At 43.7% G+C, this 24195-nt stretch overlaps 1 protein-coding gene across 5 annotated transcripts; it reads left to right on the forward strand.

Annotated features, from left to right (window-relative positions):
- The first annotated feature begins 259 nt into the window (after positions 1-259).
- RNF34 (ring finger protein 34) lies at positions 260-20272 on the forward strand. 5 transcript variants are annotated; one of them, XM_073881182.1, is made up of 8 exons: positions 275-392; positions 4954-5045; positions 12095-12264; positions 12647-12865; positions 14621-15028; positions 16519-16620; positions 16892-17093; positions 19342-20272. In XM_073881182.1, the coding sequence occupies exons 3-8, from the start codon at positions 12178-12180 to the stop codon at positions 19530-19532; spliced, it is 1209 nt and encodes a 402-aa protein (XP_073737283.1). In that variant the 5' UTR covers positions 275-392; positions 4954-5045; positions 12095-12177; the 3' UTR covers positions 19533-20272. The 5 variants fall into 5 exon arrangements, with proteins under 5 accessions (XP_025745508.1, XP_073737285.1, XP_073737283.1 ...); XM_073881183.1 differs by having other exon boundaries at positions 276-392; positions 12095-12164; XM_073881184.1 differs by lacking the exon at positions 4954-5045 and having other exon boundaries at positions 274-392; positions 12095-12164.
- The last annotated feature ends 3923 nt before the right edge of the window (positions 20273-24195 follow it).

Below are 24195 nucleotides of genomic sequence, written 5' to 3' on the forward strand. Positions count from 1 at the left end.
GCTGACTCCTATTTCAGCGACCCAACCAAGAAATCAGTCCCAGCTGGGGCCTCCCGCCACGCCCAGACCCGCCCGTCTCGGCTCAGAAGGGAATGGAGTCTTCCTCCGCCTACCCGGCAGGCCAGAGGCCCCGCCCCGTTCCCGCCACTTCATTGGCTCTGGTGACCAGCCCCCAGAGCTCTGGCTTCGGATTGGTCGACGCGGCCGCCGCTCGGCGCTCTTCCCGGGGGCGAGAGGCGGGCGTGACTACGCCCCTACGTCGGGACGCTCGGTCGCCGCGAGAGGAGCCGTAATCGCCGCCCAGAAGGCAGGAAGGCGGGTGTGCGAGGAGCTGCTATGGTGCTTAGTTCCTCCGCAGAGCCGACCGAGACACGGCGGTCGCGGCCATGAAGGTGAGGGGCCGGTGGGGCCGGGCAGTTCCTTCTCGCCTCTGCTAACTGGCCGGGGCGCCTGAAGTGGCTTCCTTTAGCCTCAGCGGTTCACCCCGCCGGCACGTCGGAGAGCTCCGCTGGGGGACGTCCCGGGCCGGCGTCCGGGCCCTGACCGGCCCAGAGCGGAGATCCTGGGCTCCGGGACCTTTCCAGCTCCCACAGCGCCTCCCTTCAGCGAGCCTGAGAGAGCGGGGAGAGGCCGGGCGCCCCCCGCGCTCAAGCCTGGTGGGCCCGTCTTTGCTCCTGGCCCTGTCCGCTTCCTCGGGGGCCTGAGGCAGACCCCCTAGTTCCCGCCTCAGCCCTCCATGCGTTTGCCCACAGCGTGCCCTCTCCCGTCCCGAGTCCTTGAACTAACCCAAATGTCGGGAACACTACGGGACTGTCGCAGGACGGAGACTGCAGGACGAAGGGAAGAAGAGTAGTGCGGAGAGTCGTGAGGCTGGGGCTAAGCTAACAGGTTAAAAGCCTTCGGGCGGGGATCCCACCCTTCTGAAGGATTTCTTCGTAGGCTTATTATTGGGGCCGTGACCTAGAGCGCTAGCAAACTAGATGTGTCTCCATCGCCACTAGGTACGCAGCAAGTAATTTGACAAGCTTGAGTTCTTCAAGGTGGGTGTGAAAGCGTGGGAGCATCAGTGAGTGAGAAGTTTAAGAAAAGGGGGAAGGGGGAAGATTCTGGCCTACTTTTGGGAGCTGATTTTCTCAACTTGATCTCAGAGTTCTAAAGAGCTCTGTGTACGACAGTCAATTCAGGTATTGATTCATTTGCTGAACTCAGACCAAGTGCGATGAGTCATAAGGTGATACTCTTTCAGACCTAGACGATTTCATTAATTCCTCTGAAGAGGCGTGCTTCTTGTGGGTAAGAGAAATAACAGGGTGAATTGCTAGCTTAAAACTGTACCCTCACAAAGCCTCAAAAATTTGCTGTGCAAGATTGATAGGGAGTGTCAAGTGGCTAGAGAAATTCAGCAAATATTCTCATGAACGTTTCCTATGTGTTAGGAAGAGGGAGACTTGCTGAGTTGGAGTAATTGAAAATGCAATCCCACCTTTCAGGAGTTTGCCAATCAAGAGAAAAGACATTGTTAGGTAACCACATTAAAAAGCAGAATATGATGTAAGGTATCAAAAAGAAGACGCTCAGGAGCAAGAAAGGATATTTCTGGCCTTAGGAAACGAGGATTTTTGGAAATAGGAAACTTTTTGAACTGTGTGTTAAAGTATGAAGATATTAGATATAAAAATATCCAAAACCAGCTTTCTTTGCTGCAAACCATCATCTTGCTGTGTTAAGATTCAGAAACAAAACAGGGATCTTTATATACATATATGTATACACACACAAATACAAATATACATATACATGTATATAGCTTCAAAGAATGTCAATATCGTGATTAGTATTAAATTTGTGACCCGTCAATGAACTAGATTTAGAAGGAGAGAAGTAGGGACAGGTCTGGTGCTGGATTTTTTTTTTTTTTTAAGATTTTATTTATTTATTTGAGAGAGAGAGAACGAGAGACGGAGCATGAGAGGGAAGAGGGTCAGAGGGAGAAGCAGACTCCCTGCTGAGCAGGGAGCCCGATGTGGGACTCGATTCCGTGACTCCAGGATCATGACCTGAGCCGAAGGCAGTCGCTTAACCAACTGAGCCACCCAGGCGCCCCTGGATTTTTTTTTTTTAATAAAATTTTTTTTTAAGGATTTCATTTATTGTCAGAGCGCAAGCAGGGGGAGTGGCAGGCAGAGGGAGAAGCAGACTCCCTGCTGAGCAAGGAGCCTGGGATGAGGTTCCCAGGGAACCCTAGGGTCATGACCTGAGCTGCCCAAGCATCCCCAGTGTTGAAATTTTTAATCAAGTTCTTTAAAATCAATTTAAGTGGAAGTCACTGTTTTCTGACTTGACATTTTAGAAACAACGTTTGGTGGTAGTTGAAAAAGTAGAAAAGATACATCATGAAGCAAAAAGGCAGACCTAAATAGACATCAGTCTGTGCAAAAGGACTGTTATGAAGATAGCTGCTTTTCATTTATATTTTTGTGGAAAGTGGATTCCTGAGATACGGGATTTGGGCTATTGTTTATTATTTAACTTTGTTTAAAATTGAAATGGTGAACAATGCTCATCTGTAGATTTCTGGGCAGGGCCAGTGATTCCTGATGCCATGGAATCCTAATATGAATGTTCACTGAAGCAGGTACTTCTTTCAGGGGAATTAAAATTACTTTTGAGAGTTAAACAATCAGAAAATTACATCTTCACTCAAACCTAGGAGTAGCTGATTTTAAGATGTGTAGAATGGGTATTTACTTTCTTCCTTTAACTTCTTTGTTTAGAAACTGATGTTTTGAAGTTTTTACCTCTCAAAGACTCAAGTAACTTTAACCTTAGAGTAGCATTTAATTAATTCCCTCTAAGGGGTTTAAAAATCCAAATTGGTGTCCTATATTGATTTAATCCTTCCTGTTTTTCCGTATTTATATTGATCTCACCCCTGATTGTACTAATCATGTTCATTCTTTCAAGCTCAAAATGAGAAATTAAGGAGAAAGTAATCTGTTGGATATAATTTCCTTTTTGTTTTTCTTCTCTGAAAGGTGGAGGAGTAGTGCTAAGGATCAAGTATAATATTAAAAAAAAAAGAAAACAAAACCCAAATATGAGGAAGGTAACATTTATGATCTCCAGAATACCTTACTGTAAAAATCCATCCATCAATTTGGCCAAATTTCTTACCTAAAAATACGCATTTTTAAGATCATCTGTTTTTGCGGCCTGCTTAATGTCCAAATTGTATGAGAAAAAGAATTTAGGATGTAGAATTTCCCCCTTTGTGGTATATGGTCTGATTATTTGGTAATTTAAAAGGTAATTTCTTGAAAATTTTATTTCAGTTGAAGCAGCAGTTTCAATAAGAAATCCTTTCGCATTTTAAGGAGGATATGCTCAAGTGGCTCTAAATAGGTTAAAGATTTTTGATAATTATCTCAACTTCGCAGCTGTTCTGCTTTGCTTAGTTACTTCTGCTAGTCCTATGTTCTGTAGGAAAGTTTAACCTAATTGAAATTTAAACGGTAAAACTTATTCTTTTACATCACTGGTTCTAAGGTTTGAAACATTTTTTCATGTTGTTTAACACAAGGATATTGAGTTTAGCAAACAAAGTTGTTTGGAGTTGAAAATAACACCTATGGTGAGTGAATTCTCCAAGGAAGCTTTCGTTAGAGGAAGAACTGAATTCCTGCCTGGTTCTAGTAGCTTCATACAACATCTAAGAAAATTAAAATTCATGAATTTGAAATGTGGAGGTTTTTCTTTAATGTAACTGTATACAGTATATCTAATTTGGAGTTAAGGCAAGCAACTCTTAGGAGGTGGCATTATTATTATTGCTCTTTACCTATTTTCTTTTTTAAAAAGTTATTTATTAGAGAGAGAGAGAGAGAGAAACAGCATGAGAGGGGAGAGGGTCAGAGGGAAAAGCAGGCTCCCCGCTGAGCCAGGAGCCTGATGTGGGACTCGATCCCAGGACTCGGGGATCATGACCTGAGCCGAAGGCAGTCGCCCAACCAACTGAGCCACCCAGGCGCCCGCTCTTTACCTATTTTAATCAACGGAAATGATAGAGGGGCACCTGGCTGGCTCAGTTGGTACAGCATGTGACTCTTAAGAGTTGTGAGTTCAAACCCCATGTTGGGTGTAGAGCTTACTTAAAAAAGAGGCAAATGATTTAGAATATGATCATTAGCTTTCTGCTGTTTTCAAATCCATCAACTTTCTCACTGATTGTTAATCTTCATGGAAACCAGCATGACTTTTTTTTTTAAGATTTTATTTATCCATTTTTGAGAGAGAGAGCATGCGTGCGCACGCAAGCACACAAGCAGGGGGAGCAGCGGGCAGGGGCAGAGGCAGAGGCAGGCTCCCGCCTGAGCAGAGAGCCCGACACGGGGCTGGATCCCAGGACCCTGGGATCATGACCTGAGCTGAAGGCAGACGCTTAACGACTGAGCCACCTGGGCGGCGCCCCAGCATGGCTTTTCTTGTTATTCATTCTAGTTTGCCTGGTGACTGTAATATTTGGTGGCATCATTAGACGGGATCACATCCTGATGTGGTTTAGAATAGGATTCAAAATTTGTAGCAAAATTTTTTCATTGAGCATTTTGGAATTATACCCCCACCCACAGGGATTATGAAACTCTCTCTCTCTCTCTCTCTGTCTCTCAAAGATGGTTGAAACTTGAGGCCATTTGAAAACTGGCACTGTGTCAGAATGATGCTGGGTTATTGCTCTTGCAAAGACACAACACATTTCCTCTTGCTTTTGTTGACTGGAATGGTGATTCAGAATGGACTTCTGTTGTGTGAATTTGAGGAATCTGAGAGAGTGCTTGTAATATTGGTGGTATGTCATGGAAATAAATGTCATAGCAGTGGAAACTCAGTCCCACTCGCATGCAAATTGTTTAGGTTTGTGGGTGCATTCCCTTTGCCTCCTTTATATTCCTACAGAGGGGAGAGACTTTCTAATTCATCCTCTAGGAAGAAACAATACAGGACAAACACTTTATGCTACCAGAGAAAGAAGAGGAACATTTATGTTGGTGAGTTTTAGCACAGGAGCCAAACAGCACTTTCTGGGACCTTCTCAGATCTGTCTTCCTGTGGGGTGATAGCATTCTGGTCAACTAGGTGGTAAGCTGCTGTTGGTCAGCTTTGCTGGTCACTGGTCTATTATCAGGACCGATGGGCTACAGAGCTAAAGGCATACTTTCTAATTGGTATAAGTAAAACAAGCAAATATTTAAATTACTGTTTGTATTATTTCTTAGTTTCAAATTGGGAGTGGAAAAAGTAGTTACTGCCCCCCTAAAATCTTGCTGCACTGGCTTTGGATACCAGAATAACATGAGGAGATCTAGGTGTCTGGGCCAGTCTGGACAGGAGGCTTTAGAATTTGATTTTTTACCATGGGCCATGTATGTGTTTAATGTGATAACTTGTTCTTAGCTAATACAAGCCAGGCAGGCCATGTCCCATGATTATTCAGGAGCAATTTTGGCCTAAGGCGGTATGTAGGAAAGGGATTAGATTATTATGAAAATCATTTATTTTCATTAGTCATTGGTGGGTAGAAAATAAACTGCAAACACAGCTAAATTCCCTGAGTTAGCTTTGTGCCAGGCATAGGTAGATAGTTGTCTTATTCAGTTATTCTCCATTTTTGAACTACATTTATGGTCAAGGGAGGAAATGTAGTCATCTTTACAGAGTGTTCCTTCCAACCTCTTAGATTCATGTGGTTTAGCCTGTAGAGTTCTCTCAGCCATGGTCCCAAGTAGGATTTGGAATTGTTAGTCACATAAGCCCAGATCATAGCTATAGTTTTCAGAGATCCAGACTCTGGCCTTACTCATGGGAGGGTAGCTTTTTTTCCCTTTTTTAAAAAATTTTTATAAGCATGCAATGGTCACCATTCATCTTGTGCATGGAATCAGGGCAGAGCAACAACTCAGTTTACTGCAAATTTAGAAGCCAAAGGGCTGTGCCTTGTGTACTGTCTAGGAATTAGGTTTGCTCAGAAAATCTAGGAGGAAATGGAGTAATTTGGAAAATATGTTTCAATCTTACCACCAGAAGGCGAACAGAGAGTGAGTAAAAGACAAGGGAATGCAGGCTGCTTAAACTGGTGGAAGATCTTAAAGGATAGGGAAGACAGAGGGAAAGAACATGAACCTGGGTCTCTAAAGCTTTTATTTATTTATTTTTTCTCTAAAGCTTTTAAAGGAAAGACGCAAAAGGGGGGAAGCTTTTTGGCTATTACCTTATAAGATATGGTAACTGGGCTCCAAGGAAATAGAGGCAGAGTCAAGAGCTCAGATCAGCTGACATGTTCCTTCTCCACACCCCCTTTAAGAGCCCACATCCAGTAAACTGTTGGGACAATGCTCTCTGAAATAGTTCCATAATTGCTTTTATAGATTTTGTTACTTGAAAATTGGGACTGTCATGTCAAGTAGTAACAAAATTTGGACAGAGAGGGGAAAGATTGGTATAGGACCCTTCAAGCATTATTAATTGAATGTCAAGGTGATGGGTGTGAGGTAGGGATGCCTGTTCCCTGAGGGTGGGGCGCCTGGGTGGCTCAGTTGTTAAGGGTCTGCCTTCGGTTCACGTCACGATCCCAGAGTCCTGGGATCGAGCCCCGCATCGGGCTCCCTGTTCCACGGGAAGCCTGCTTCTCCCTCTCCCACTCCCCTTGCTTGTGTTCCCTCTCTCGCTGTCTCTCTCTCTGTCAAATAAATTAATTAAATTAAATCTTTAAAAAAAAACAAATTTAGGAAGTTGGGACTTTATGGGAAAGTGCTGGGAGATGAAACCTACTAAAGGGGAGGCAAGCAGATGGAGCCCAACCAGGGCTGGGGAGATTCATCTTCTGAGTGGATTCTTCAACTTGGAGGTGAAGGACAAAAATAGTTTGAACGATGGTGGTTTTTGTCCCAAAAATCACTGCCTTTCTCCTAGTATTGGAGATTTCACACAAAACATGTAGAGGAATAAGTTGGGAAATGAAAAGTTAGGGCCAGAAAGCAAAGAGTAAATAAAATGAGGGAGTAAATTAAAAATGAAGGCAGGCACCAATTTCAGCAAAAATTCTGGGCCAATATATGCAAAGGAACTAATTTAAGAATCAGATGAGATTGTTAAAAACTCAGCCAAGCCTTCCTGAAGGGATTAGGGGAGACCATAGAGGGAGAAGAAACCCTAGAGACATGACCCACTCCTGTGGGGAAAAATTGTCCACAGGTTGTGAGGAGTATTTGGCTAACGTCTTGGTCTTGGAGAGAGGCACAGGCTTCAGAAGTAATCATAGCCTCTTATCAGCACTCTGCTGAGTGGTTTTCCAGCTAAAACCTTGTAGGCAGGAAGAAGAGAGCCGCTAAACCAAGCTGCTGTTAACCCTTTAGCCTCCACTGTAATTCAAATCACGTGGGGGAACTTTTAAAAAATTCCAGGGGCACCTGGCTGGCTCAGTTGCTGGAGCCTGTGACTCTTGGTCTCTGGGTCATGAGTTCAAGCCCCACGTTGGGGGTGGAGATTACTTAAAAAAAAATAAAATCGTAATCTATAGACTCTATATACCTATCAGGTTATAAACTGGTTTTTCACAAGTGAACAATTCTGTGATAGGGTACCATTTAGTACTGTAACACCATTGTATCACTTATTAGCATCATAATTCCCTTATATGTAAGTTCAACAAATCAAGAAAATGGGAGAATTTTACTTTGAGAAAATCTGATTCAAATTTTTTGGCATATGATCCAGAGGACTAATTTTCTTATGAAAAATAGACATTTGCATTTAAATAATTTCAAAATATTTAATAAAATTTTAACCTAAGTAAACAAGAAATATAAAACAAGCACAAAACTTCAAGGAAGTAATAAAATAGGGAAAGTACTAGGCAGAAAACTTTTTTCCAATTTCAACACTAGAATGACAATTCTAGTTTCACCGGAACAGTTGGTGTGTTCTGTGTACCTAATATATTTGCTATACAAGCTCATATATTTTTAATAAAATGTATTCTGATAAATGCTGCTAATAAAAATCAGTGCATTTGAAAAAAAAATCTTAAAAAATTCTAACGCCTCAGGTTATACCCCAGACCAGTTAAGTCAGAATTTCTGGGGTGGGACCCAAGCCTCAGGATTTTTTAAGGCCCCCTTGTTGAGTCCAGCCACAACTTTCTGGGCCACTTCACAGGCCTGTGCAACTTCCTATCAAGAGACCTTGGCAGTAGCTGTTGTGATACAGGACTGAAAACACCTGCTCCCAAGAAGTCGGGGATGTCGAAGCACTAAAGAAATCACCTTCATTTCAGCACTGGTGTGCCAGAAAACATGGGGCTTAAGGGGGAAATGGAAATTAATTTTTAAAGATATGCTGGATGCGAAAGAAAGGCACTTCAAATAAAACTAGCGACTGGGGCTTCCACGATTTCAAATTTCTGAGCTTTGAAGAAGGCTGGAGTGTTGCAAATGCTATTGTTAGGGGGTAACAGTATACGTAGGTAGGTTTACCCTTGAGTGTGATCCGAGCATTCTCTTATTGGGAGATTCTGTCTTAAGTTCACAGACCTAATGAAGCTGAGACCTAGATCTTTTCTGTGTTTCCTCTTTCCCTTTGCTATGGTCTTTGGCTGAGTTATGCCAAATACTAGGTTGCAGCAACATATTTTTTGCCTGGGACAACACTTCGGGGGTGGCTTGAGCTTTGTCTTTTATTTTGTAATGAGATGGCCAAAAGAAGATAGGAGTGTTCTTTTCATTGTTTTCCCTTCTGGGGAATGAAGAGGAAATTCCCTCCCCTTTATAGAAACGAGGAATGGGATGAAAGTGTTACTCTCCAATATTGATGCCCGCATAGAGGTTCTACCTGTTTTCCCAAAGTAAATCCTTTTCCCTTCACTAGAGCTGTGAATATTTTCAGCTTAGAATTTTAATGATTATACTCATTAATAGAGTTTGAAATGTATACTCTTCCTTTAACTTTCATTGTAAAACTGCTTTCTGGCAGAACGAACTGTGACAGTGGTGCTTGTAAGAGGGAGTATCATTTGAGACTTCATGCCTGCTAGGTCAGAATCCTTTTTACCTTTAATACTTTCTCAACTAGTTAAAAGTGGATCTTTCTAGGCAGCACACAAAATTTGTTGTTACGTTGCTTGGAAAGAGGTAATATAAAGAAACCTGTTACACAGTTCTTATCAGTAATGGTGGTGGAGCTAGATGCTGTAGAAAAAGGGAGTTGTGTTCACAAGGAACTTTCAGTAGCATTGGGGAGGCAGCGTCACTGGGAATCAGAAAGGGGATAAAAGCAGACATGGCTGTTTAACTGTTAAGTACCCAGGTCAGCAGGAAGCTGAAGCTCACCAAAAACTACTACTTTAAACTCCTGGAATGAAGAAGAGTTTATCCCAGTGGTACTTTCTGCAATTGAGGTATTTTGGCCCCGAAAATGATATGTACAAGTTGATTTTTTTTTTCCCCCAGCAGCAAACTTGAAAAACATTTGTTTTATTTTTAATTCCAGTATAATTAACACAGTGTTATATTAGTTTCAGGTGTAATACAAATTGAATTTTTATTTTATTTTATTCTTTAAAGATTTTATTTGAGAGTGAATGAGAGAGTGTAAGTGCAAGTGGGGGAAGGAGCAGAGGGAGAGGGAGAAGCAGGCTCCCCGCTGAGCAGGAAGTCTGATGGGGGCAGGCCTCCATCCCAGGACCCCGGGATCATGACCTGAGCCAAAGGCAGATGCTTAACCTACTGAGCCACCCAGGCGCCCCGCAAATTGAATTTTTAAAAACATTTTCAGTTTTAAGAGCTCACTTTTTTTTTTTTTAAAGTAATCTCTACGTCCAACGTGGGGCTCAAACTTATGACCCTGAGATCCAGAGTCACGTGCTCCACTGAGTGAGCCAGGCCCTCCAAGAGCTCATTGTTTAAAGCACTGAGGATGAATCTTTTGCTAAAAGAATACTTTTTAAAAAATTAAAAGATTTTCATTGAAGTCTAGTTGACATACAATGTTACCTTAGCTTCAGGTGTATAAGATAATGACTTGACACCTCTATACGTTGTGCTGTGCTCACCACAAAAAAGAACACACACTTTAAATGAACTTAATCTGGATTTTTATGCTTTTATGTTTAAACATATCATGGCTCTAGAGTCTGAGGTATATATTTATTTAAAGGTATGAACTATTAATTATAGTTCAACCTGACTTTTAAAGGCATCACTGTTTCTCTAGAATTATAGGGTATGAAGCTATATAATACTCAAGTCAGTGACCCTGAAACTTGAGACTGTTTGAACACTATATTGTGGTTTCTTACTGCTTTACCTTCTCCTTTCCCTATATTTAATATAGCATATTACGTGTGGGAAGTAGCAAGAATAGCATGATTCTTCTATAGCATTCTAAATAGCCTTTTAAGGTTGTTTTAAAAATTTTTTTAAAGAGCTTGTTGGACAAATAGTAAATATTTGATAGAGTTAGATAATAAAATATGGAACTGTGTTGCCATTTTAACTGATCACATCTCACCTACCTGGACTCCCATTATCTATCACATTATCTAGAGTCTAGAATGTGCTTAAGAATTAGGACAAGGGGTAAAAGCTCATTGGTTCCAAACACTATTGCTTTTGTACCTTTGCATGGGAAAGTACCTTGAGTGCTCATTGAAAATATATTTTCATATATACTCTGACCAGCTTGGTTATCAGGTTTCTGAGTCTGAAGTAAAAAAGGAGACAGTTTGCTGGAGGTGAGTCTAATGTGAGCAGTGGTGCCTCACAGGGAAGAGACAGGAGAAAACAAACTAAAGGCAGTACATTAATTTCAGGCCATTTAGTGGAGTGACAAATAGCCCTTCTGCACTGGAAGGTCATTATGGTTATCCAGTCATCAGAAATTGTGTTTAGTGTTCTCATTTTGAAAAGATAGGATCACTGCTTTTTAAAAAATATATTTTTAGGGGCCGCCTGGGTGGCTCAGATGGTTAAGCGTCTGCCTTCGGCTCAGGTCCTGATCCCAGAGTCCTGGGATCGAGTCCCGCGTCGGGCTCCTTGCTTGGCGGGAGCCTGTTTCTCCCTCTCCCTCTGCCTGCTGTTCCCCCTGCTTATGCTCTCTCTCCCTCTCTTTCAAGTAAATAAAATCTTAAAAAAAAATACATATATATATTTTTAATGTCAAAGTAGTGTATTTATAAAGAGCTTGGAAAGTAGAAAGAAAATAGATTTATACAAGTTATATTAAAACCCTAGAGCTTCAGTTGGCATTTTGATGTTTTTCCAGTCATTTTTTTCAAAATAAAATTTATATATGCCATAGTTTGTTATGCACGGCTACAAAGGAGAGAATAGAAGTTTAGTGAAATTAAGTAATTTGAATTTATATTTGGTTTGCTGAATGATAGCTGGGAAAGTCTTCCTTAACCTGTAGAACTGTGCCGTCTAGTACAGTCACCAGGTGAAGGTGGCAGATAGAATACAGAGTGCTCAGTCAAGTTTGAGTTTCAGATAAACAACAAACAGCTATTTTGGTGTAAGCAGATCTCACATGTTGCACAAGCAGTACGCCCATCCAGTCCTTTTTCTCGGCGTGCACACACATGTATCTCTGTTTCAGTGTATGTGGATTTTTTCTTTTTTTACAAAAATTGGGTTCATATTGTATCTTTTCCTTTTGTTTAATGATGTCACAAGTTTCCCCATCGCCAAATATTCTTTGAAAATACCAGAAAATTATCTCTTTCCAAAGAGCTTAAAATTTTGATGCTTCTAAGAATAAGCTCTCAAAACCACAGTGAGATATCCTCTCACACCTATTAGAATGGCTGTCATAAAAAAGACAAGAAATAATATGTGTTGGTAAGGATGTGGCAGAAAGGGAACCCTCGTACACTGTTGGTGGGAATGTAAGTTAGTAAAGCCACTGTGGAAAACAATATGGAGGGTCCTTGAAAAATTAAAAATATGGAACTACCATAATCGAGCTATTCCACTTTGGGTATTTATTTGAAGAATATGAAAACACTAATTCAAAAAGATCTATGCATCCCCTATGTTCACTGCAGCATTATTCACAATAATCAAGATATGAAAACCTACGTGTCCCTTGGTGGATGAATGGATAAAGAAGAGGTGGTAGGTACATACGATGGAATACTACCCAGCCATCAAAAAGAAGGAAATCTTGCCATTTGTAACAACAGAGATGGACCTTGAGGGAATTGTGCTAAGTGCAGTAAGTTCGGCAAAGAGAGAGAAATACTATATGATTTTACTTATATGTGGAATTTAAAAAAACAAAACAAATGAGCAAACTCATAGAAGAGATTCGTGGTTACTAGAGGGGAAAGGGTTAAGAGGAGTGGTGAAATGGGTGCAGGGGCCCAACTGTAGGGTGATGGATAGGAACTAGATTTGTGATCACTTTGTAGTGTATACAAAATCGAATTGTAATGTACACCTAAAATTCATTATATATCAGTTTTATTCCTCAGAAGAAGAATCTCAGAGTTATTTAGGGCAAATGTACCTCTCCAGAATGGCAGTCCCTGAAGTTCCCAGAGAGCCCAGGTTCCACTCAGCTTTAAACTGTGGTCTTTATTTGTTTTCCTTTCCAGGCGGGTGCCACGTCTATGTGGGCTTCATGCTGTGGGCTGCTGAATGAAGTCATGGGAACTGGAGCTGTCCGGGGCCAGCAGTCAGGATTTGCAGGAGGTACCGGTCCATTCAGATTTGCACCAAACTCTGATTTTTCCACTTACCCACCAGCACCTACGGAAGGGCCTAACATAGTTTGCAAAGCCTGTGGACTTTCATTTTCAGTCTTTAGAAAGAAGGTGAGTTGGATGAAATGTTCTGTACAAAAGATGCATTTCTTGATTATATGCTGAATGCTAATGAATCATTTCTTTTTATTAAAATTACCAAAAATCCTGGGGCACCTGGGTGGCTCAGTCGGTTAAGCGTCTGCCTTCGGCTCAGGTCATGATCCCAGGGCCCTGGGATCGAGCCCCACATCGGGCTCCGTGCTCAGTGGGGAGTCTGCTTCTCCCTCTCCCTCTATCTACTGCTCTGCCTACTTGCGCTCTCTCTGTCAAATAAATAAATAAAACTTAAAATATAAATAAAAAATAAAATTACCAAAAATCTTTATTAACCATTTCCTATTCAGAAAAGTACTCAGTTGGGGGTGCGTGGGTGGCTCAGTTGGTTAGGTGTCTGCCTTCAGCTTGGGTCATGACCTCCGGGGTCCTGAGATGGAGCCCCACATTGGGCTTCCTGCTCAGTGGAGAGTCTGCTTCTCTCTCTTCCTCTGCCCTTCCCCCCCCCACACACTCATGTTCTTTTTCTCTCTCGAATAAATAAAACCTTTTTAAAAAAGTACTCGGTTGAAGGGACTGTATTACTGCTCAAGTTTTCTGACAAGGTGTTGTTCTCAATGTTGCTCAGGCATCTTGCCTTTGAGCTCTTTATACTTTGATTCTTCCTGACTATGCTTATGTTCTAGAGCAAGAGATTTAATTAGTCTGCAGTTTTGTTCAGAGATGATTTACTATAACTGACCTCGTTTCAAAAAATGTATCTCTACCCACAGTCTTTTTTTTTTTTTTTTTTTTTAAGATTTTACTTATTTATTTGACAGAGCACAAGCAGGGGGAGCGGCAGGCAGAGGGAGAAGCAGGCTCCCTGCTGAGTGAGGAACCTGATGTGGGACTAGATCCCAGGACCCTGGGATCATGACCTGAGCTGAAGGCAGACGCTTAACTGACTGAGCCACCTAGGCGCCCCCTACCCACATTCTTAAGTGAAGAAATTATTACAAGATAACCAATGTGTAGAGATTCAGCATAAAACACTTGGGCTGAGACAGTTACTTTCTCTAAGACAGAAAGTCATTTTTTCTGAGAACCACTCATATTGTGAGGCCATGTCAGTCTTTGATCATCAGTTCAGTCCTCCAAAAAATGTCAGACACAAGGTGTTAGCTTCTGAACAATGCAGGAAGCAGAAAGGACACATTCCTAGTGTCTCCTTTAAGCTTTGCTAGTGCAATGGCTTTGCGTGTGATTAAGGCTCGGTAAGATACAGGTTACTATAATAGTGAGATCCTCTATTTGCTTTGAATGACCTTGAGAGATAATTTACCTTTCTCTTTCCCTCTCTGTGTTCTTCCTCCCCCACCCCCCACCCCCCCCAGCTTCAGCTTCTCTTGAAGTGGGGAGATTGTTCACATAGGAAAAGAGTAGGAAGAGTTTGTGCTTTCTTCTCCACGTGGTTCAAGTCATCTCTGTTCTGCTAATTACATGTTTGCACCAAGGGGTGGAAAGGTTTTAATTCATTAACACAAGAGTGTATGTTTTTCTTAAAGGGCTGTATTTGAACTTCGGTGACTCCAAACTGCCTCAGCAGTGAGAGTTTTGATTTTCATGGCTTTTCGAACCCAAAGGTGGCTGTGAGAGTAGCCCGGTGCCACAGGAGACTTCATAAGAACTAAAATTGAATTTTAATAGAAGGCAAAAAGAACAGGACTGCTTTCACAGTGGCCGATATCTGGCTATCATTAGCTGCTTCTTTTCTTTCTGTTTCTTTAGCATGTATGTTGTGACTGCAAGAAGGATTTTTGCTCCGTTTGTTCAGTCTTACAAGAGAATCTCCGCAGATGTTCCACGTGTCACTTACTACAAGAGACGGCCTTTCAGCGCCCTCAGTTAATGCGACTAAAAGTCAAGGATCTCCGGCAATATCTCATTCTTCGAAATATCCCAACTGATACCTGTCGAGAGAAAGAAGACTTGGTGGATTTGGTACTCTGCCACCATGGGCTGGGCTCTGAGGATGACCTGGACACGAGCAGCCTCAATTCCTCACGGTCCCAGACTTCTAGCTTTCTTACAAATTCATTTTTTTCAAACTATACAGCCCCTTCTGCTACCATGTCTTCATTTCAGGGAGACCTTCTGGGTGGAGACCGGACCCTAGGCTCTGGGGCGCTGACACAGGTACGAGGATGTAATTACAGCAAGGGCCTGGCACCGCCAGTCGGCCATGTAGGGTGGGGCCGTTAGGGCTTCACGACTCCCTGTGGGGGCAGAGGTTCCACACGCTGCTGAACTCCGTATGTGTGGGCTCTCCCGCTGTGAGTGTCTGAGCCTAGGTGCTGGGTAACCCCAAAGTCAACTGTCTGAAGCTCATCAGTCTCTTGACTCCAGTTACTTCAGTTTCCTTATAAATTAAATGCTAACTATTGAAGTAATGACTGTGAAAAATAGTGTATAAATGTTTGCAGGATTATTTGTCAGTGACCATGGACACAGCCGTGTAAGTTAACCTAATGCCCAATTGCCTTGCTACAGTAAAATTGTTCGAATTCTAATTTAGATAATGGGAGAAAGCCATCTGAATTAATCAAATAATGTGATTATTTACTAATTTCAAAGAAATGCCAGGGCAGAATATTGTCCCAGTGAGGTCCTTGGGCATCCTGACTGAATAACATGCAAGGGCTTGTAATTAGTAATTCAGTTCGTATGTATGAATGATTCTGAAATGCTGAATGGATTATTTTGAACAACTCCACATTTAATTCTCTTCCCTGAAGAAAGCAGTTAAGAGCAGAGGGAAATCTGGTCTAGTTGCCTTCTAAATAGTCACAAATTAGAGAAGTCCAACCTAGGAGTTTTAATTATTTTCCCAAATGAGAGCTGGCATAACAATGATGCAAACACAAGACACATCTGACTTGTGTGCCGCTTTTGGGTATATGACCATTCTTGGAAGGTGTGGGTCTTTGGATGCTGTAACATGGCGCTTGTGAGCCGGTGGGGTGGAATATTTGAAATTGGGAACTGACCTGGACTATTGTAGAGCTATGGTCAAAGTCTGAAGAGAAAGATATGGAAGAAGGTACATAACACAAGTCAAAGGTCTTTCTGTTCTGATTGTTGAGGAATTTCTAAAAACTAGAACTAGCATCAGCCATCAGTGAAGAAGTCTAGAAAGCAGTCTCTGGAATCAGAATGTCTAGGTATGATGTAGTAGGATTGGCGTCTTCCCAAATCGATCAGGCCGAACTCAGCGCTTTAGCTTCTCTCTGTTATCTTTGAGGCTCCAGCTAGACCAGCCTCATGCGGGTCCTTTGATGACGAAGCAGTGCAGCTGCGTACACTGACGGCTTTGGCGTTTCGTGATGGGACCTTTCTCAGGGAGTTAGGTTTCTCTGGTTAGGTTGTACAATTTCACACACAACATAGGAATTTGGCTTTTGAGATAGGTTTATGGAAGCTAAGTTATTTATGAAATCATGTAGGGCCCGGCTCTTTGGGAGAGGCAGCAGCACTCCAGAGCCAAGGTCGCTGTGGAGTATGCCAGGTGCCGGGGTTATTCTTGTGGAGGATCTATGGAAGGCTTTTCTCCATTGTCGAATATTGACGGACAGGGTTGATACTTAATGAGAATAGGATTCCTGACCTAATCAGATCGATATGTGTAGGTACAGAGTGAAACAGCTTCAGCAAACACAGAAGAGGAGGATGAGGAAGATGATGACGAAGATGATGAGGGTGATGACGATGAAGAAAACGTAGAGGAGCGGGTGAGTGCGCCTGTAAAATCTGCGTTCCTTGACACGCCGACCTGGCAGGCAGGGAAAGTGCCTATGTGGACTTCCGCTAGATTAGCACGGGATGTTTCTTCTGGTTTGAGTGTAGCGTAACAGAGACAACACTTCAAGAACTGATGGGAAGTCTGGGAAGAGTAGCCAGGGCCAGTGGTGACTGGAGGGTGAGGGGAGCGTGCAGCCGTCCTTGCTGTGGGAGGTCTACCTTTGCGGGAGCAGAGCTAATGGAAGCCCTCTGGGATTGCAGACGCCTGGCCTCTCTAAGAAGCGAGTAAGAGCTTCACTGTCTGACCTGTCAGGCCTTGAAGATGTGGAAGGAATGAGCGTGCGACAGCTGAAGGAGATCCTGGCTCGGAATTTTGTCAACTATTCTGGCTGCTGTGAAAAATGGGAGCTGGTAGAGAAAGTAAACCGGTTATACAAAGAGAATGAAGAAAACCAAAAGTCATGTAGGTTTCCTTTTTCTTTCTTCCCCCTATACTGTCCTTCTTTAGGCTTTTAAAAACTGGGCTGTTTTTATCACAACGAAGTCACATTTTTTGAGAAAATTATCCTTTTATTGAACAAATGAGATGTACGAATCTGTCGATCTATTAAGAAGGAGGTTTATTATGTGATGTTGGCTCTGAGACTGCCATTGCCAAGTGAGTTAGGTCATCGTCTGTTCAGTCCGGTTTTCTTTGCCATAATTTGTTAGAACTCTAATGAAATTCCTTGTCTCTATAAAAATGCATGCTTTCTCACTAACCCTTCTGGCAGGCCAGTACTTTGGTTATCTCAGTTGTAGCTTTTAAATCCTCACTGGAAAAAAAATTCCCTAGAGCCAAGAAGTTAAGTAGTTCTTAGCATCAGGTATTAGGTTTCTGTGTAAATTGGGAAAAGCTGAGGTTAAGAATTCCTGATCTATTTATTGATGAGGCATGGAGCAGAAATCCTTAGTAGCAGGGCCAAGCCATAGAGCATTTATAGGCAAGAAAAAAGATTTCAGTGGTGTTTAGACTGACAAATATTGTGTTCCTATCTATTTTTTTTTATTTGTTTTGAGAGAGCGAGTGAGCAGGGGGAGGGATAAAGGGAGAGGGAAAAGCAGACTCCCCACTGAGCAGGAAGCCCCATGCAGGTCGATCCCAGAACCCGAGGATCATGACCTGAGCCAAAGGCAGATGCTCAACCGACTTAGCCACCCAGGTGCCCTATTATTTTCCTGTCTAAATGGTCCTCCCATCATTAACTTTTATCACCTTGGGTTTTTTTTTTTAAATCTGGTTATAATACAGCAATTATTGATAAACAGTTTTGTGTCCAGAATATGCAGGAATTATTTTGACATACCTATTTCTAAGATGATGCCACAAGGGTAGACACAGGAATCAATCCTCAGAGCCTTCAGAGGTCCCAGGCTGTGGCTGGGAAATGGTATTCTGGCAGTGAGGGGAGAAGTCCGTTTGCTTAGTGTAGCGCGTGTACAACTATGCATAGCGTGCACTGGTCGTGCATGGCCATCCCCACCCTCCAGGGGTTTATGGTAGAGGAGGCCAAGACATGCACGTTTGCCAAAGTGCCTTTTTCAGTTAACTTACTGCTTACTCTATCCCTGGTCCAATCTCTAGGCCTGTGGAAAACTCATTTTGTTTTGAGCACAGCTGGAATCTTCCCTAGTTTGACTGGCTTCAGTCACTTACGTTGAGATTCACCCCAGTAGCCTTACCTAATAGCCTTGACAGACCCTGGCTCCTCTGCTTTATGCTCAGAACTTATAAGAGTTGGAAGGAAACTTCCGTGCAGGAGAGGGGACCACAGCCTAGACTCTGGTTTACTCAGGAGCCCTCTAGTGTCTTCTCTACCGGCTCATCCGTTGTTTTATCCCATGAGTCCTTTCTCCCCAGTCCCTGCTTTACAAGAATCTCCTGACATGGCATTGTTATTTCTCTTAAATCCAGAAACTATTGGCCCTTTAGGGTCGAATTCCTGTTCTTTCTGACTGTTGTATTTCATGATATATTCCCGTCAGTCCTCTCTACACCTGTGAAAAGGGAAGCCTTGGTGTCTATAGCTTTAGGACCAAATCTCAGGATGAGGTGAACCTTTTAAACTCATCCAGCACCTTTCTTATTCAGAGCTTGGATCTTCTCAGAACCTAAATCTGGGCCATAGAACCAGGGTGGCCTATCTGTTTACAGTTAGACTCCAACTGGTTTTTGAGATACTTCTAAACTTTCCCCCAAGTACAGACTACTTGATGTACATACGACTCTTCATAACTTTCCTTTCAGTGTGGAAATAAAGCTCTTCCTACCAAGATGAAGCTCTGGAGACTGACTTTTCCCGAGGCCACACAGTTGGGTTGGAAATTTCCAGTCATGTGCTCTGAGGCCCATGTATAGGACAACCTTGGGTTTCTTCATTTTCACTTACAGAAGTAATCTGTCCTATCACATAAACTTTGAATTACAGCTATAAAATAGAAATAAGTAGCTAACATTTGTTGGGCCCTTCCTACCTGGCCCTAAGCTAAGCATTTCTCATTTCTTCTTCACAAAACTCTATGAAGATGGGTATTATTACTGCCATTTCTAGTGGAGGGAACTGAAGTGCAGAGAAGCTGGATTATTTCTCTTACAAGACAGGGCTCATCCGGGGCTCGGCCGCCGTCAGGCAGTGCTGTGCCCACAGCCCCTGCTCTCTTTTGCCTTTCAGATGGCGAGCGGCTGCAGCTGCAGGATGAGGAAGACGACCGCCTGTGCCGTATCTGCATGGACGCTGTCATTGACTGTGTCCTGCTCGAGTGCGGGCACATGGTCACCTGCACCAAGTGTGGCAAGCGCATGAGCGAGTGTCCCATCTGTCGGCAGTACGTGGTGCGCGCCGTGCACGTGTTCAAGTCCTGAAGCCAGGCTCCATCCCAGGCATTTCAGTGTATAGAAGCGACTGGAAACTGAGTATTCAAAGGCTGAAACTATTTTAAAAAATTATTTTCACTACTAACTGGGGACAGAAAGATTCCTCCTAAGTGGTGGTGACGTTGGTCTGCGCCGTATGCCTGCCAGCCTGTGGCCGGGCTGATTCCCAGGTCGTGCGGGGCTCCATCCCATGTCCATGATCACTAATCGCTGATGAAGTCAGACTGCTTGCAGCATCGGCTCCTGCTCTCTTTGGAGAACATTTATCCTGTTCTCTTATTTCTCCTTCATTTTCTTTTTAACTTAAACAACTCAGATGTTTGAAACTTCTGTTCTCTTTGGATGAGATCACGTCCACAAGTGGCCGACATGGTACACACTGAGCGGTGGCCCCTCTGAATGTTCACTTTATTAGTCGTGTAGATTTTAAATGCTACTATTTGATGAATGTAAGTTTCCACATTGTTGATCTTTCTGCGTTTAAACATAATTGGGAACCGACATTCTGTAGTCAATTTGCCAGGGCCTTAGACTCAACATGTCCATTTCTGTTCGGGTACAGCTTTTTAGAGCAAGGGCTGCATCTAGCTTTTGTTAGAGAAGTGTGTGTGTTAAATTCTTCTTTTTAATGTGTAATCAGTTTACACTGTTTTGTATAGTGAAAGTGTATTTTCAGTGCTACCGCTAGCTAATTTGAACTTTAGGAATAAAATTAAGATTTTAAGAAATGCTTTTGCTTCCATTGTCCTAGTCAGTTCCTAATTCACTTGGGTACAGCATGAGTGGGTGTCTGCGTGCGGTCTGGCACCCTTCTTTGCAAGAGACAGGAGCACCTTCAAAGACGTGCAGTCTTTGCTGCTGACGTACCAGTAAGCTTAACTACGGACTTGCTGTTTCCTATAACCAAATATTGTGCTGGGTGCTTTCTAGTTCTCTCCAGCATTCTGAAATCGGTTGCCTTTGCTTTGCAAGATGGGGAACCTCTGAGAAATTAGAGCTTGTCTAAAATCTTAGAAAGTCGCTGGGACACTTGGCTGGCTCAGTTGGAAGAGCATACGACTTTTTTTTTTTTTTTAAGATTTCATTTATTCATTTGAGACACAGAGATACAGAGAGTGATCATGAGCAGGGAGAGAGGCAGAGGGAGAGGGAGAAGCAGGCTCCCTGCTGAGCCAGGAGCCCGACGTGGGGCTCGATCCCAGGAGCTGGGATGATGTCCTGAGCCGAAGGCAGACAACCATCTCAGCCACCCAGGTGCCCCGAGCATATGACTCTTGATCTCACATGAGTTCGAGTCCTGCGTTGGGGGTAGAGATTACTTAAAAAGTGGGTGAATTATTTGGTATGTGACTATATCTTAATAGAGCTGCTACCAAAAAAAGTGGTAATAAAATATTTGATACTTTAAAAAGGAAGTGGCTAATGTCAGAATGTGAACCTGGCTCTGAACGCTAATGTTTTCTTAACTCTTCCACTACCACCCAGCAAATGAGAAACCTGACATGGGCTTATGGAGAACGGTTCCTAGGACATGAATGATCTGAAATCACTTTACTTTCACATATAACTCCAGCCAGGGTGGTGTTTGGTTGAAACCAACTGTGGACTCATTCCCACTGGTAGTGGGCAGGTATGTTTTTAAGAAATGCCTAACTTCTCAGCTGAGGCCTATTGGGTTTTATTTTTTGACTCTGCGGTGAATAGCGCACATGCCTTTAAGTGCTCAGGATCCACAAGTCAGACAACAAATCTGAAGATTATAGCAAGGGAGGCAACTAGCCTGCCCCTGGGTGTAGGGGGGAAAGTTTGCCTAGTTGTGAAGAAAAGCATGCCTTCCCATGTCTTCTGGTTTTGAGGGTCAAAGCATGCAAACCCAGGCCTCGTGGATATTTCAAAGAACCTTCTCTCCTGTTTGACTACAGATCCCAGGGTGGGTGTTGGCCACAGTTTGTGGTAAGCAGCCTGAGCAGATCATTACCTCACCAAAGAAGCAATAAAACTCACCCCCTGCCGAAGCTTGAGGAGCACTTACATACCTCTCATGAGAGTGTGAACTCCAGAAATTCAGCCTTGCCCACAAATTGCTGATTTGGTGGAAAGTCGTCTTCAAAGCCTGGCCAGCGGGTGATAAACACACTAGAGTAGAAGCTGAGCAGCAGGTGCTGGATTGTCTTAAGTTAGAAAATTGAGATTCTTTTGTACATGGCCTCAGCTTCAAATAGCTTGTTTGGTGTTTCCTCTTGGATTTATAGAAGTCTCAGGTACTTGTTGTTAGCAAGAGAACAAAAAGCTCTTAATGGTGTCTTTTCTTTTAAAATTTTATTTGTCAGAGCACACAAGCAGGGGGAGCGGCAGGGAGACGGAGAAGCGGACTCCCCACCGAGCAGGGAGCCTGATGCGGGACTCGATCTTGGGACCCCGGGATCATGACCTGAGCCGAAGGCAGACACCCAACCGACTGAGCCACCCAGGCGCCCCTTAATGGTGAATTTTTTTAAGGTAGTGTTTTGAATTAATCTTGGTTTAGTGAGTAGCCAACAAATTTTTTAGCCTAACAGGCTTGACAGCTCACAATACTGACTGACTTGTTTGGCAGAGGGCAGACATTTCTCCCTGCAATGTACATTTTCCAGCTGGCATGCTCTCTTTAATTGTTTGGATAGGAAATATATGGACAGAAGTCTGAAGGCTACAGTGGAATACAGTGTTGTCCCCTGGCTCCCATCCTCACGGTACAGAAGGGTAGCATTCGATGCTTTGGACATGCCATGCATGGTGTTTCATCCTTTGTAAACCTCAGGTTCCCTAGAGGAAGGAGGGACGGAGCGGAGCCTCTTTTCTAGATTAGGAAGCTGTGATCTAATCCACGAAGCACTGCCTCTGACTTACGGTCCTTTTTTGGCTTCATCAGTTACGGTTTATGGACTCAGAGCGACTATTTGCAAGCATTTAGCTCAGTCTGGCCTCATCTAAAGCTCATTTTTTGGGTTTTGTTGTTGTTGTTGTTGAAGATTTTATTCGTGAGAGACAGAGAGGCAGAGGCAGAAGCAGGTTCCCCGTGGAGGAGGGAGCCCAAGGTGGGACTTGATCCCAGGACCCTGGGATCGTGACCTAAGCCGAAGGCAGACGCTTAACTGACTGAGCCACCCAGGTGCCCTTTACTATTATTTGTATTTTTATTTTCTTTAAAGATTTTATTTGACAGAGAGTGGGAGAGAAAGCCAAGCAGAGGGAGCAGCAAGGAGAGGGAGAAGCAGGCTCCCCGCTGAGCAGAGAGCCTGACCCGAGGCTCCATCCCAGGACCCTGGGATCATGACTGGCTGAGCCACCCAGGTATCCCTGAAGCTCGTTTTTTAAAAATAACAGGTCTGTACAGAAACTGTAATGCGGTATCTTTGGTTTGTTCAGGACACCCAGGGGAGCTCATATGCGACCACTACAGGATGGTGGCCTGCCTCAAGCCTGGAGAGACCAGTGTCTTGGTTCTGAGGCATGTCCCTATGGTAGCTTTGGCTCCCCAGCCCTGGCAGCCCTCTCTGCCTCCTTTTGGCAGACCTGTGTACTCCTGGAAACATTACAGGAGAAACAAGGCTCTCCAGCCCCAGTGACTGTTCACCTGGAGAACACGGTTATCCTTAAAGCAATTCCCAGAGAAGAGGAGGCCTTTACTGGACATCAGGGTAACACTTATTCGGAAATTCGGAGAACTCAGGCTGGCCTCTGGGGGGGGGTGCTCCATGATGAATGACCAGGCTTGCAAAAGTAAGCCACACTTTTATAAATAAACCATAGCGTTGGGCCCCTGGTTGGCTCAGTTGGTGAAGTGTCTGTCTTCGGCCCTGGTCATGATCCCAGGGTCCTGGATTGGGCTCCCTGCTCAGTGGGGAGTCTGCTTCTCCCTCTGCCCCCACGCCCGGCTGGTGCTCTAATAAATAAAATCTTAAAAAACAAGACAAAACATAGTGTTCAGCAAATCATACCTCTGTAAAGTGCATCTCCCAAGTTCAATTTTAGGGTGTAACAGCTGCAGAGGTCTGCAGTTTGCATCAAAGGATCTCTGGGTTTAAATTGACAGGAGGCATGAGACTGGGTGGGATCTAAAACCATTTTGTGGCCAAAAAAGGGGGCAACAAATTACAGAGGAAGGAAGGTGGGTTATCTTCTCCATTTTCAGATTCACTGGAGCAGTCCTTTCCAGAGGGGAGAAGGTTGTAGGACCCTTTAAAAAAAAAGTTCTGTGATCTAAAAGGCCTTCTCCCTGGTTTCTGTGTCTCCAGTTGGAGACGTCCTCTCACAACCACGTGCCTCCCGCCGCCCTGGCCCAAGGCTCCCTGCTCAGCAGGGAGTCGGCTTCTCCCTCTCCCGGCCGCTGCCCCCCCCACCCCCACGCGTGAGGGGCCTCCAGGGAGAGGCTGAGGAGAGAACGGCCCCCACCCGCGCCCCTGGGGCTGTGGCAGTTCTTTGCTACAAGTGGGCTCCGAGGCAGCCCCGCAGGTAAGCCACCTGCTCCTGCTCCTCGGGGCGGCACACGCAGGCCGCGCTTCTCCCAATGACGGAGCTAGGGCGTTTATACCAGTGTGGAGACCGCTGCCTCTGGACTTCTCATTCCGATTTCGAGTCCACTCGAACAGAAACTCTCCAAGGCCAAGAG

Source organism: Callorhinus ursinus, unplaced genomic scaffold (genome assembly GCF_003265705.2).
Source record: "Callorhinus ursinus isolate GAN/ISIS: 27379988/994484 unplaced genomic scaffold, GSC_fseal_2.0 scaffold41, whole genome shotgun sequence".
Lineage (NCBI taxonomy): Eukaryota > Metazoa > Chordata > Mammalia > Carnivora > Otariidae > Callorhinus > Callorhinus ursinus.